Source organism: Chinchilla lanigera, unplaced genomic scaffold (assembly GCF_000276665.1).
Source record: "Chinchilla lanigera isolate Chin_1 unplaced genomic scaffold, ChiLan1.0 scaffold00105, whole genome shotgun sequence".
Taxonomy (NCBI): Eukaryota; Metazoa; Chordata; class Mammalia; order Rodentia; family Chinchillidae; genus Chinchilla; species Chinchilla lanigera.
In genome coordinates this window covers 3,877,205-3,891,066 of record NW_004955506.1, presented here as the reverse complement: position 1 = coordinate 3,891,066, position 13,862 = coordinate 3,877,205, and the positions used below count along the sequence as shown (strand labels likewise).

At 43.7% G+C, this 13,862-nt stretch overlaps 1 protein-coding gene across 2 annotated transcripts; it reads left to right on the top strand.

The window, feature by feature from the left end:
- Nucleotides 1–543: 543 nt before the first annotated feature.
- On the top strand, nucleotides 544–1,620 carry LOC102006262 (60S acidic ribosomal protein P1-like). Of its 2 annotated transcripts, XM_005407375.2 has the most exons (2): nucleotides 544–1,297; nucleotides 1,373–1,620. In XM_005407375.2, exons 1-2 carry the CDS (start codon nucleotides 1,203–1,205, stop codon nucleotides 1,563–1,565), a joined length of 288 nt encoding a protein of 95 aa, XP_005407432.1. In that variant the 5' UTR covers nucleotides 544–1,202; the 3' UTR covers nucleotides 1,566–1,620. The 2 variants fall into 2 exon arrangements, with proteins under 2 accessions (XP_005407432.1, XP_005407431.1); XM_005407374.2 differs by having other exon boundaries at nucleotides 544–1,620.
- The last annotated feature ends 12,242 nt before the right edge of the window (nucleotides 1,621–13,862 follow it).

The following is a 13,862-nucleotide window of genomic DNA, read 5'->3' as shown; positions in this document are numbered from 1 at the left end:
AATGGTAGAAGATATATGTGCCCAGCATCCTTTCTGCCACCACTCCCTCCTTAGGTCTAGAGTTTAGGTTTGTTGTTAGGGATTGATCTGAATCCCTTCCGAAGGATGCAGAGCCAGGTGTGGTGGTACACGGCTGTAATCCCAGCACTCGGGAGACTGAGGCAGGAGGTTTGCTGTGAGTTCAAGACCAGCCTGGACTACATAGAGAGTTCAGGGTGAGCCTGCACTACAGAACGAGACCCTGAAAGGAAGGAAGGAAGGGAGGGAGGAAGGGAGGGAAGGGAGGGAGGAAGGAGACTGAGGCAGGAGGTTTGCTGTGAGTTCAAGACCAGCCTGGACTACATAGAGAGTTCAGGGTGAGCCTGCACTACAGAACGAGACCCTGAAAGGAAGGAAGGAAGGGAGGGAGGAAGGAGGGAGGGAGGGAGGGAAGGAGGAAGGAGAGAGGGAGAAATGAGAGAGAGAGAGAGACAGAGACAGACAGAGAGGGAGGGAGGGAGGGAGGGAGGTAAGGAAGGAAGGAAAGAAGGAAGAAAGGAAGGAAGGAAGGAAGGAGGGAGGGAGGGATTTTTCTGCATATGTACAAATGTGAGCTAATAAAAGTATATTTCTTAATAGGGCCGGGGATATAGCTCAGTGGCACAGTGCAAGGTCCTAAGTTTGAGTCCCAGTACCAAAAAAAAGTATGTTTCCTCATAAATGGGGTATTTTTCAGCAACCTGTTTTTCTCACTCAGCATCATATAGTCACCCTCACACCTGTACTTTTCAAAGCTCACCTAACATTTTACAACACAAATCTGTAATAACACAGTGAACCATCTCCTCACTGATGAACACTGAGCACACTCTAAGTTCTGATTCCTGCCTCGAGGTGGGAATAAACATCCTGCTCACACACTCTCGCACACATGAGCACCTCTGGCCTTTTGCTCCAAACTCATTTTCTCCAAGGGTGATGATCTTCCTTAGGAGTTTTGCTAGTTCTGCACAAGACAGGTGATATGTGACCTATTTTTATGCAGAAATCAACTGACCTTGAGGATATGATAATATAGTTAAATAACTTCATAAAATCTGTTAAAGCCTCTTTAAAAATCATGTGATTCCCTCCCTTTCCTCAGCTGCCCCCAAGGTACTCGGTTCTCTGGAGGGAGCTAAGGCCGCTTTGGGGTGAGGCCCTCACTTCATCTGGGGACTAGCATGGCACCCAGCAGCCTGCATCATGGTTCCATCTCTGAGCTTGCTGGCGTCTACTCCGCCTTTATCCTGCACAAGGACAACGAGGTGACCTTCACAGGGGATACGATCAATGCCCTCATTAAAGCAGCTGGTGTCCATGTCAAACCTTTTAGGCCTGGTCTGTTTTCAAAGGCCCTGGCCAATGTCAACATTGGAAGCCTCATCTGTAATGTAGGGGCTGGTGGCCCAGCTCCCGCAGCTAGTGCTGCACCTGCAGGAGGCCCTACCCCCTCCACGCTGCTGCCCCAGCTGAGAAGAAGGTGGAAGCAAAAAGAAGAATCTGAGGAGTCTGAGGAAAACATGGGCTTCGGTCTTTTTGACTAAACCTCATTTTGTAACATGTTCAATAAAAACTGAAAAGCTGCAAAAAAAAAAAAAATCATATATTTTTTTAGCTGTGCTTTTCTCTGTAATGGGTTGCTGGTATAAAGTTGTTACTTATGTAATTTCCTTTAAGTAGAAGTTTAAATTCCTCATAATAGAATACTAAATATACACATATTTATCTGTTTAAGAAATGGGAGATTAAAACAATGGCAGAAAAAAAAACAGTAGCATTTAGCCAGAAATTTACTTTTTTGTCCTCTAAATCTATTTAGGAGAAAATTAAACAAACAGAGCCCTTCACACAACCCCATAAAAGACATTCAGCCTGCTTCCTCCACAAGAGGCATCCATCATGTGACCTGAGGGAGGTGTCTGGGAAAATATCACCAAATAATGACTTGCCAATATCTTCTTCTGAGTAATGAGCAACTTTTTCTTATCAAAAACCATTGTTCAGGCATGTTTCCACCACCTGAAAACAGGAAAAAGTATCTTTACTCTCAAAGAGAGCACAAAAACATCCCTAAGATTGGGCAGCAACATTATACTGTGACCCAAGAAATTCTCTGACCCAGTAATCTGACGACAAATAGAGCTGCCGATAGGAGAACACAGGCTTGCTGCTGCTTCTGCGCGTGGCTTCCCTTCCCCTTGAATTAGGAAAACTCTTCTAAAGTTAGACAAAACCCACATCAACACTATCATACTTCGTACCCAAGCAGCACACTTCCTTCAGAGGAAACAGACTTGCAAAGAGAATTTAACTGCTTGTCCAAACCAGAAACTTCCAGGGAAAAACACTACAGTGTATGTGGTTGGTAAAATAATGACCAATAAAGATATCCACATCCTAATCCCTGAAACCTATGAGTACATGAAAAAAGCAAATAGAATTAAAACTGCGAGTCACCAGACCTTAAAGGAGTTAGATTATCTTCAAACATCCAGGAGGGTGCAGGAGGCCTTCCAAGAGGAAGAGAGTGGCGGGAGAGTCCATGTCAGCACCGTGGGATGCGACACTCCACCAGCCTGGCAGGCTTTGAAGTGGAGGAAGGGACTGAGCGCCAAGCAGGGACTGTGGCCTCTAGAAGGTGAAAAGGCCAGGAAGCAGACAGCCCCTAAGGGACTCCCAAAGGAATGCAGCCCTGCTGATACCTGGATTTTAGCTCCGTGAGACCCATTCCAGACTTTGGGCTTCCTGTACATAATAAATCTGTACAATAATAAAAGCTTGCTGTTTAAGCCGCTAAATCTGTGATACCTTGTTAGAGCAGCAGTAATTAACTTACATAGTGTAGCCACTTGTTTTGTTTCCCTGCAGTGTGCTAAGGTTTCAAAAAAGAGGGCCTGGGACACGGAGGACACATAAAACTTTAGCCAGAAGGAGGAGGAGGTATTGCTCCAAGCACTCTGAGGCATTTGGCAAGCAGAGGGGAGGTAACACCAGGATTACCTGAGTCTCCTTGAGGCATCACAGACCTAGGGGCCTTCCTGGTGCACCCAGTACACTCCCAGGAAGTTCTGGCTCTTTCTGAGTTAGACCAGAGTTCAAAATGGAAGCCTACTGTAGTAACTCTATAAAATAATCTTCCAATACTAAGCCTAGCTATCTTTTCAGAATTTCATTTCCTCTATGCTTTGTCACTACTGTCTAGACAGAGGAAAACTGAGATTTCATTGTCAAAGATACAGAACAGGTGATGAGGGGAGGGGAATAAGAGAACAGGTAAAGAAAAGACAAAGTCCCAGTCACTCAAGAGGTGGGGGCAGGAGGATCCCAAGTTTGAGGCTAACCATGTCAACTCAGAAAAACCCTATCTCAAAATAAAAATTTTAAAAAGGGCTAAGAATGTAACTCAGCACCCCCTGGGTTCTCCAGTACTCCCCCCCCCAAAAAAAAAACTTTCAAAAATATTTAATGGTTTTGTATCAGGGCCCCAACATTTGTTACTGACCTGCAGAGTTGCAGTCCTATTTTGGGACCCTTGGTGACCCACATAGCTGTGTCCTACTGAGACCCTACTCATGAACCCGCCTTTCCTCTGGACAGAGCTACTAAGCCAGAACCTCAGCTAAGCAGACTCTGGAGACTCTGTAACTGCCAGGGCTCTGTTTCACTCCAAATGTGCGCTTCCCAAGCCTCTGTGTGTAGTCAGGAAAGATGGAAAGGCCAGGGAGTGCCATGAAGAGGCTGACAGGCAGCCTAGGGACACTTCTAAGAGGAAGGGCCACCAATACTGACTTTTACCCAGCTACCCGAATCTCCAGCAAATTCTAGTTGCCCAATGACAAAATTCATTCTGGCTTCAGGTCTGGTAAACCAACCTGTTTACCAGAGGCAATATGAGGACACAGGATTTCCAAACAACTTTGGAGAAAGAAACTATCTTTACTGTGATCCCACAAATTCCTCAAATCTCAACCCTAAGATTAGGAACATCTTTCAATATAAACCATGCTGTTACTCACAACACATGTGTAACCAAAAACTATCCAAACAACATCAGGGTATGGAACACTGTATCCAGTTTTAGAAGAAAGACTGATTTTAGAACTCAGGCACAATCTATTCATGTACTAAAAAAGTATACAAAGTCAAGTATATGAGCAAATGAGGGGTGGGAAACAATGGGAACTAAGGATGAGCAGGCAGTACAGAGGAAGTGCAGGCCCTGAGTCTGAGAAAATCCAGGTCCCAGTGTCAGCTCCAATACTCATCCACCCTGTCACTCTGTGTAGAACAACCATCCTTCAATGTCTGTTTCTCACTTGGAAAATGGGCACAGTATTTGTTTCTAGTACAAGGATAATGGTGAGGGTAAGGCAGAGCTTGGGAAGAATGATGGACACTGAATTTCACCCACCACAAGCAATTTACTACCATTGTAGAAGCACGTACAACGGCAGGAACCCCTGCTCCAGAACACTCTCACCTCATCTGACCCCAACAGTTCAGCCGTTTTACTCAAAAATCCATCTCACCCAGAACACAGTGAAGGCTGGAAGGCCCTAGCCTTAGCAGCATTTGTTTATTCACCATATATTATCTGTCATATAGTCTTGAAATTCTCAACTTACCAACTCTCCTACACCATGAACATCTTGAAAACCGGGTCTGTATTTTGAAACTTCTCATAACAGTGTCCTGATGCAAAGACTAATTTTAAAAGGTTAACTAGATGGACAAGTGGATGGGTGGATAAATAAATAGATGGCAAGAAAAAAGAGTTACATGTCTTTCAAGCTGAATGATTGGGGTGCCAAGTGGATGAAAGTGAGGAGGATGACGTTGGGGCACCCTGCAGGGGTCTCCAGAACAAGAGAAAGTAACTTAAGCTGAATAGATCCCCAAAACACATATAGTTTGCAGCTGCTGTGTACAGAAGCCAAAACAGACAAAATGAAAAACAAGCCCACTTCTACTGGAGGTTCACAACACATCATATTTGAGCACTTGAATTCAACACTGGTTCAAAATAATTTTCAAAATGTGTTACCTTAATTTTTTTGTTGGTGTTTTTTGAGACAGGGTCTCACTGTGTTATTCAAGCTGGTCCTATATTTGCTGTACAGCTCTGGCTGGCCTCAAACTCATAGTAATCCTCCCGCTTTGAGGCTACAGGTCTACACTACCACATCCAGCACACAATGTATTTTTAAAAGCAGCCATAAATGTTCCAGATTTCAAACAAAAACTTCTCCAATCTGCATTGCCTCCCAGCTATTCCCCGCCCTCCATATCCCATTACAGTCTGACAAGCATTGCACACTCCCCTTCAAAACTCATCCTCTCCCCACTCCTTCAGTGGGACTGTGCCCAAAATGCCACGGACTTCTCAACCAGCAGGTGGCATCACCCACTGCATAGGATCCTCCCACTCATGTACTGATAATCTCTTGACTTCCAGGCTGAAATCCAACTGTCCAAATGGGCCTCTTCAAGTGACATTCTGTAAGAACTACAAAGCCGCTGCAGTATTTCCAAGGCTGAATTCCTAGATTCACAGCGAGACTTTCTAGAACCTCTGTCTGAGCAGACATCCAAAGACAGAAACCTGGAATCACCTGAGGCCCTGTTTCCTTCATGTCCTTTCAGTGCCATGCCTCCCACTCCAAATACTGCCAACTAAATCCTACTGATTTCCTGTCCCTTGTGTATTTACTCTCTCCTTCTTTTATTCCTATTGTCCAATTCAGGCTATCACCATCTGTCTCACCTGGAAGGTCATGCCAGTTCCTGAAGAGACACTGCACTGTCAATATGCACCCCACTAAGTCAAAGAATCTTTCTAAAATGTAAAGTATGGTCGTTAAACCTCCTTGAGGAGTTTAAACCTGTCTGGGTGGCCCAAAAAATAAGTAAGTCTTAGCAACAACCCACCCTAAAGCTCTGTGTGGTTCTATCCCTTCTTCTACCTGACCTCTGGCCTCCTCCCACTGCCTGGCAGATAGGACCACTTGCACCTCACAAGCGGCCACGTTACTTCATACCACCTCCTCACCTCAGTTTATTCTTGTTGCCTGAAATATACTTGCCTGCTATATTCGCCTAGTTTACACTAGCTGATCTGGAGGATCCAGATCAAGTGCCAGCTCCTCCGTGAACACACTCCTGGCCCAATCCAGTTCCATGCTGATGCCACACACAGCTAACACTGTACTGTGTCTGCTGAGGATTTCATGTACACACCTCCATGTCCACTGTGGCATACTCTTTCATAGCTTGCTTCCATGTTTGTCTCTTCCTTCAAGGCCCAAAGCATACAAGACAAAAGGTACTGGATGGGGCACAGTGGTTACTAATGCTGACTAATTGAACGGGCATTTACAGACTGTTCACAGAAACAACCTGTGATATTACTACAACAAAGGAAAGGTTGTTCTAAATAGCCACACACCATGTCCATCATTTATGCCCAACATTACTAAGGACAATACAAATTGCAACAGTACCCGATAAAGGTGTGCTTCTAAAACAGAAATCTTGAAGACAAAAAAAAAAAAAAAAAAGTGGACCACAGGAGCATATTTTAGTCGGGGAAAGAGTACCTCAACAAGCTTGCTACAAGCTTCAATCATTGTAGAAAACAGCCAATATCCATCCCCCCACCACATAAGCACAAAGACATGATGTCACATCCTCTTGATAATGAAGAGTGATAAAAATCCCCTACTGCCTTTCCCCTAGATTGTGTTTTTTATGTTCAGTGCAAAGCGAGAAGAAAAACAACATTATCAGCAGTTTGAGAGGATGTGGGATTCACTTCTTGAACATTTCTAAATAATTTTCCACCTCCTCCTCCAGACCTCTATTATTACAACTGAAACTAAGCAACAATAATTAGAGAACCAAGATGCAGCGTGGAGATGGAGCACTCAGATAGGTTTGGGCAGTCTTCCTTCAGAAGCCCACTCTATGGGACTGTCATCTTGGGATGCGCAGGTGGTAGGAAAGGGGAAGGTGCTGTGGAAGGAAACCCCACAAGCCACATGACTCTCAAGCTGTGGCTTTCCAACCTCTGCAGCCATCCAGGGCAACATACACATACATACACACACGTGTGCGCGCACTCACGTGCACAGAGATGCCTCCTCTCTCCTCACCAAGTGACCTATGATGTAGGCTGCCCACCCTTGACATGAGAAAGGTATCTCCTGGTTCCTACTGTAGAATATGCGTCCTGACTGTGAATATATGAAATACAATTAACACATGGAACATTTAGATAGGAGTAAGTACGATCGATGAGACCCCACAAACTGAATTGTTTAGCATTATAATCCAGACTAAGATCTATTTAATTCACAATTTTTCCTCTAAAAGTATTTTATATTTGGCCAGAAGACAACATATGGTGGAGAGATTTTTAATTTTAGGAGAAAAAAAAGAAAGGGTAAATAAGTGGCTACTATATTTAGCCAAACGAACCAAAACCCAGTCAGGGCTGACAACTATTTTTCCCATGCTTAAAATATTATAGGGAGAAAAATATTTAAACCCTTTGATTCAACAGAGGCCATACAAAGGGTTAATCTCAGTTAAGTAAATAAAGAAACCACTACCTAATATGAAATACCGCTTCATAATACACAAATATGCCAAAAAAAATTTTTCAACCTAGCTAGTAATCAATAGACTTAATTACACACCATTTGGTAACCATTAGTTTTTAAAAAATTTTTTTAAATGTTAATTCTCTCTAGTGGTATGTGTATGCTAATACTGCATGTACACCTGAATACTAGCACAGCTCAGAACAGAGAAAACTAGTACAGTCCTTTTGGAAAGCAAACTTGCACCATGCATCAAAAAGTCTAAAAAACGTCTGCACTGTCTGACATGTCAATGTCAGCCCCAGGACCTTACCTAAAGGCCATAGCATACATAACTGCGGTAACCTTACCTTCCAGATTTTCTAAGAAACCCTCACTTTATACAAGTGTTCCTTGTCACCCCCCTCAACCCACAATAAAGGCAAATGTGAAGTACATAACTAAATTTGATAACAAGAGAAGTCATCCCTACCACAGAAATACAAAGAATATTCATTCTATATGAGGTCCACCATGTTCGGAAAAATGTTTGTATTTTTATTTGGGTTGGGGAATTAAAGACAAAAACTGAAGCTTGAGGGCTAGTGATGTGGCTCAGTGGGAGAGCTCTTGCCTTGCATGCACAGGGCTCTGGGTTCGATCCCCAGCATCAGAAAACAAAACAAAACAAAACAAAACCCTGAAGCTCAATATATGCTAACTCTTGCCAAAAGGAACTTGGTTCAGTCTATGATTCTTCAGCAATTGCTGAGTTGCCTCTACTGGTCTCCAGTTCCCCTCACCTGGCAGCAGCACCTCCACCTGCTGCCACCAACCTCACCTACCTCGTGTGGTAGAACAGGGTGAAGTCTGAAGCAAGAGCTCCAGCAGAACCATGCTCCAGACATAACGGCACTGTGAATTCTATAACTTTCCTAAGGATCCACCCTCAGAAAGCTGCTTTTTCTGTCATCATTCTAATGCAGAATCATCACTCCTATTATCTCTCTCTCTCATGCCCAGATGACCCTGCCAGTTCCTAGTTAACAGCTGTCCTGACAGAGAGGCATAAACCATATCAACCTCTGGATTAGTGATTCCTGGAGGCAGAGCCGTGGAGAACCTGATAAAGTACCTTCCCAAAATGCACATGCACAGAGACTTTTACAACTATTTTAGGGGGATTTCAAAAGTCTGTCAAGAGGCCAAACGTAGGCTTGCTCAAGTTTGGAAGTTACCAAGAGGAAACACAAAAGCACACAGTCTCTAAGTTTTTTTCTTGAGCAGGCTATCAGTCATATAAAGGAGAACTGCCCCTTCTTTTGTGGCTGAGAATGGGAAAGTCTGGGAAGTACAGGGATCTATCTAAGTAATGGGATCTTAAAAGGAAAAAAAAAAAAAAGAAGCCAATTATTTCAGAGCGTAGAAAGAAACTAGGAGATTAGCTATGAGAACAAGATGAACACCACTTACAAAATCAACAACTCCACATTTTTTCAAAGAAAAAATCTTTTTTTTTTTTTTTTTTGAGACAGGGTCTTACTGTGTAGTTCAAGGAGGCCTTGAACTTACCATGTAGCCCAGGCTGGCCTCAAACTCACAGTAATCCTCATGCCGTAGCCTCCCGAATGCTGGGATTATAGGCTTGCACAACCACACCCAACCAAAGAAAAAAACTTATTTTTCTGGTTCAATCTTCTCACCACCCAAACACACAGGTCTCCACAGTTTATAGTACTGAATAGCATGATCAGGTCTTTCCATAAATTAACTTTTTATCTAGGTCTTTGTTCTCAAACCACAACACAACACACAGATTTCACATTACAGATATCCAGGATTTATATCTACAGCACAACTTCTCTCCATCAAAGAAGAAACTTCTTTGTGATCAAACCCCTGAAGCACCTACCTAGGAAATCAGGTTAGATCTGCCCAAAGGCCCTGCTCCCCACCTGCAGCCCACACAAATGTCCTCCACATACGTGTTTTGCCTATGCCATCACCATCCACCTCTGTAAGATGCACAGACCACAGGGTTAGTTCTCCCGAGGTCCCCTTGTGCTTTATGTGCTGCACTAACCATGCACAGAAACCAGGCCAGACCTGGAAGTGACCACAGGGAGGGAATGGGTGGCTGGAAGTGACAAATGAAAAGTGACCCTGAAAGCCTCAGGAGTATCACTCTTCAAATGTTTGCCCTGAATAATCCCCATACACTTCCCTTATGGCCAAAATGGAGACAGCAGGTATATTTTTCTGCAACTACATATCAGTAATTCTTGCTATGTGCAAATCAACTATTTATTTGAATGCCTTACCCCATCGCTCTCCATCTACCAAGAAACTGAAACAGTATTCTCAACTCTTGATAACCTAATCTTAAATCAGTTCCACTTTGCTTGCCTTTGATAATGAATTCGGCAGCTGAATATAAAGATTACATCAAAACAATGAAAATTATATTTTGCAGCAATATCTCCCTCCCTCTCTCTCTCTCTCCCTTTCTTTCTCTTTCTTTCTTTCTTCTCTTGAGATACTCTTGTTATGTTGCCCAAGGTGGTATGGAACTCCTGAGCTCAACTGATCCTCCCATCTCCAGCTTCCTTACATAGATGGCACTACAGGTATATACTACCACACCTGACCAGGAATATCTTTAAAAGGAAACCTTTTCATTTGAAAATGTACCTAAAAATTATAATAAGTTAATTGTTAATTTGTATAAATGAAACTTTATTTTAAAATGTGGTATTGGGGGTTGAACCCAGGTAGACAAGAACTATACCACGAAGCTACTTCCTCAGTCCTTTGACTTTGACATGGGATCTGGATAGGTGGTCCATGCTGGCCTCAAACTTTCAATCTTCCAACCTTATTCTCTAGAGTAGCTGGGATTATAGGCACGTGCTACCACACTCAGCACAAAAGCTAATTTTTTTTTTTTGGCTTTTTTCCGGTACCAGGAATCGAACTCGCGACCTTGCGCTTGCCAGGCAGGCACTGTGCCACTGAGCTAAATCCCCAGCCCAAAAGCTAATCTTTGAAAGAAGCAAAAATGAGATATGTAATATGCACTTGCTATGATGAATGTGGTAGATTCCAAAGACTCTCATTTTAAAATTTTATATAAAAATGATTCTTTTTAACAAAAGGTATATAATTGAATCAAGGCAAAAATGCAACTCTTTGCCCCAAACTGATGACTTATTACATCAGGACACAGCAGGATGATAATACCCTGTGGGGGGAAAAAAAAGAAAGAAAGAAAGAAAGAAAGAAAATACTCTGTGGAAAATCCTGTACATAGCTCCCACTAAGTGTATTTATTATATGTGGTTTTGTGCTTTCAACCTTGGGCAGTATTACACAAAAATGTATGCTGATGACAGTCACACAGTATCTATGTCACAAACAGAACATGCGCAGAATTAAATTTTGAAAATTCTTTTCTTTTTCCTGCACACAAACAGTTGACTGTAATAAGTTAAAGATTGTCTGGTGGGACTCCACGGTGCCATCACAGAGTTTCTTCTAAAATCAGTAAAAGCACATCCCACATATATGCAATTAACATATTATCCCTATCTAGTGAATACCAGAGGACTGCAGTCAAGAAAGGCCTTTTTGTTTGTTTTGTAAATGCTCTTTAATTGAATAGTAAAACTCTAAGACTCATTCTCTTTCTTCAGCATATTATAAATAAATTGTGTTTCAAAGGCTTTTTTCTTTAATACCAACATGGCAGCCTGGCAATCCTAATTCATCCCCACCCCCAAGAAAGTGCTAAAAACAGTTGTAAAGTACTGTATCCTAGGCTGACTCATGCAACTGAACCAATTTAAAGGCAGGAAGGAGACATCAAAAACAAGGCAAGCATGGTTGAAACATCGGTACATAAAAAAGTTAAAACGACGTGAAATCGTTCCTCATTTATTTTTTTTGTTTTTTTGTCTTTTTGAGACAGGATCTCACTATGCAGTTCAGGCTGGACTCAAACTCACAAAGATCCCTCTGCCTCAGCCTCCCAAGTGCTGGGATTATAGGCATGCGCCACCACCCCCGGCTTCATTCCTCATTATAGTATTTCAAAAACCAAATACTAAGGTTTAAGAAGTTTATTTAGAAGAAAACAACCGAGGTTTGAGGGAACCTTTGGATGTGGCATTGCCTGCTTTATGAATGTGTAGCACTTACTTCCTTTTAAAATGTGGAAACTTCCAGGTAAATTTTCTATGAACCCTCTGCAGGAAATGCACAGTTCTACGGACTAAAGCAGACCACAAAGAGCAGGAAGTTGGTGCAGAGGCACATACCTGTAAGTAACCCCAGCACTGAGGGAGGCTAAGGCAGGAGGACTGAAAGTTTGAGTCCCATCTGGGCAACTTAGTGAGACCCTGTCTCAAAATAAAAAACAAAAAGTGGAGAGTATCCCTACATGAGATCCCCAGTAACAACAACAACAACAAAAACCATCTTACACCATTAGGTAATTTTTGTGTAGTGACCCTATGGGTGGGGTATCTAATTTAATTTTTTCAGTTCCTGCAAAACAAAAACATGACTTTTTGAAATCATGCAAAGGGGAAGATAAACTTCCTTCTCATCTCCAAGTATGGTCAGCAGAACAACAGTTTCCAAAGATGTCCCCATGTCCTAATTCCCAGAATTTGTGGCTATATATTACCTGACGCAGCAAAAGGAAGATTAAGGTTGCAGATGGAACCGAGGTTCTGAACTATCCAGGCAGGTCCGATGTGCTTCCAAGGGGTCTAAAAGACGGAGGCAAGTGGGCGGAGGGACAAGAGATGTTTCCCATTGGCTTTAACAACAAAAGCCTGTCATGAACCAAGGGAAGCAGGAAGCCTCCAGAGCTGGAAAAGGCAAGGAAGCCGACTGTCCCCTCCAGCCTCCAGAAGCACTGCAACCCTGATGAAACCTTGGCTTTAGCTCTGAGGTCTAGGCTGGACTTCTCATATGCAGGACTTTAAAACAATAAATTTATGTTGTTTTCAGCCCCAGTGTGTGAGTTAATGTGTTAAATCAGCAATCGAAAACTAAGAAATAGAAAACTCTGCTTCCATTTACCCTTCCCAAGTACAAGTCATGCCTGGTGGCAAAACAGTCAGTGTACTAAAAGCAACCAGACCAACAGCTTCCTGCCTCACCCACTGGGCAAGAACACCCGAACAGGGCAACAACAAACCAGGGCAGAACACCGGAACCCCAGAGACTGGCAAGAGGAGGAAAAGAAAACAGTAGCAAGCAAAGCTGTGGAAGGTTTCTCGGCTGTGGAAGAACCAGAGTACGGGAGAAGCTGACTGTTTTCCACACGCAAAAGAAAAGCACACAATCCCTTTACTTGGAAGGTGACAAGAGGACACGGAACAGGCACCCGCCCCTAATGTTCCGGGGGAGAGCACCACTGTGTTCATACCTCTGAGGTTCAGGGTCAAGTTGCTAGTCCTAAACTGCCACTTCAGTATGCAGTGAGTTCTTCAACGACTTACTTGTAAATAAACAGAAAACCTAGTAAAGCACTTCCTTCTTTACATTTTAACGTATCCCATATCAGAGAATGCTCCCTACAAACGGTAAGCGATCAACGCTGCCTATGGCGCGTGAGTTTAATAATCTGGGATTTGGTTCCATGAGCATTTTAACTTCTGTATGTGTACTTCCCCATCAAGCCACAAAACTTCAGCACTTGTCCTGTATGCCATTCTTTAATTCCTCATGAAAACAACGTTAATAAATTCCCGAGAGTATCTCAAATAACCTTTGTGTAAACCCTGAGACCTTAAACCAAGTGTCCTGGCAGGAGGCCAACCAGCAATGTTAACAAAGAGAACCTGAAAGTGAGTTTCTGTCCCCTTGGAGGGCGTCTGTTGGTGTCACCCCGCGTCTACCGCTGACAGAAAGGCAAACTCGGTCTCCGGCATGTACCCACAGGCCCCACGGGAGGTCGGCGGGTCCGGGAGCTGATTCACGACGCGACAGTGGGCAGCAGGAACCCGGCCCACAGCCCCCAAGGCCCCGGTCCCAGGACGGCGCCTTGGAACGCCCGTCAGGGATCCGGCCGCGTCTGGTCGTGTCATTTCGGAACAAAGAGCTGGACCGGGGCACACAACTTCAAACTCCGGGAGGGCCGGAAACTGCGGGGCGCAGGTCAGGCTGCGGGGCTGAGGCCGCGGGGCTCGGCTGGGCGGGTGACAGCGGCGACCGGCGGCCTCCCCGGAGACGCCGGCCACCCTGCCCCGC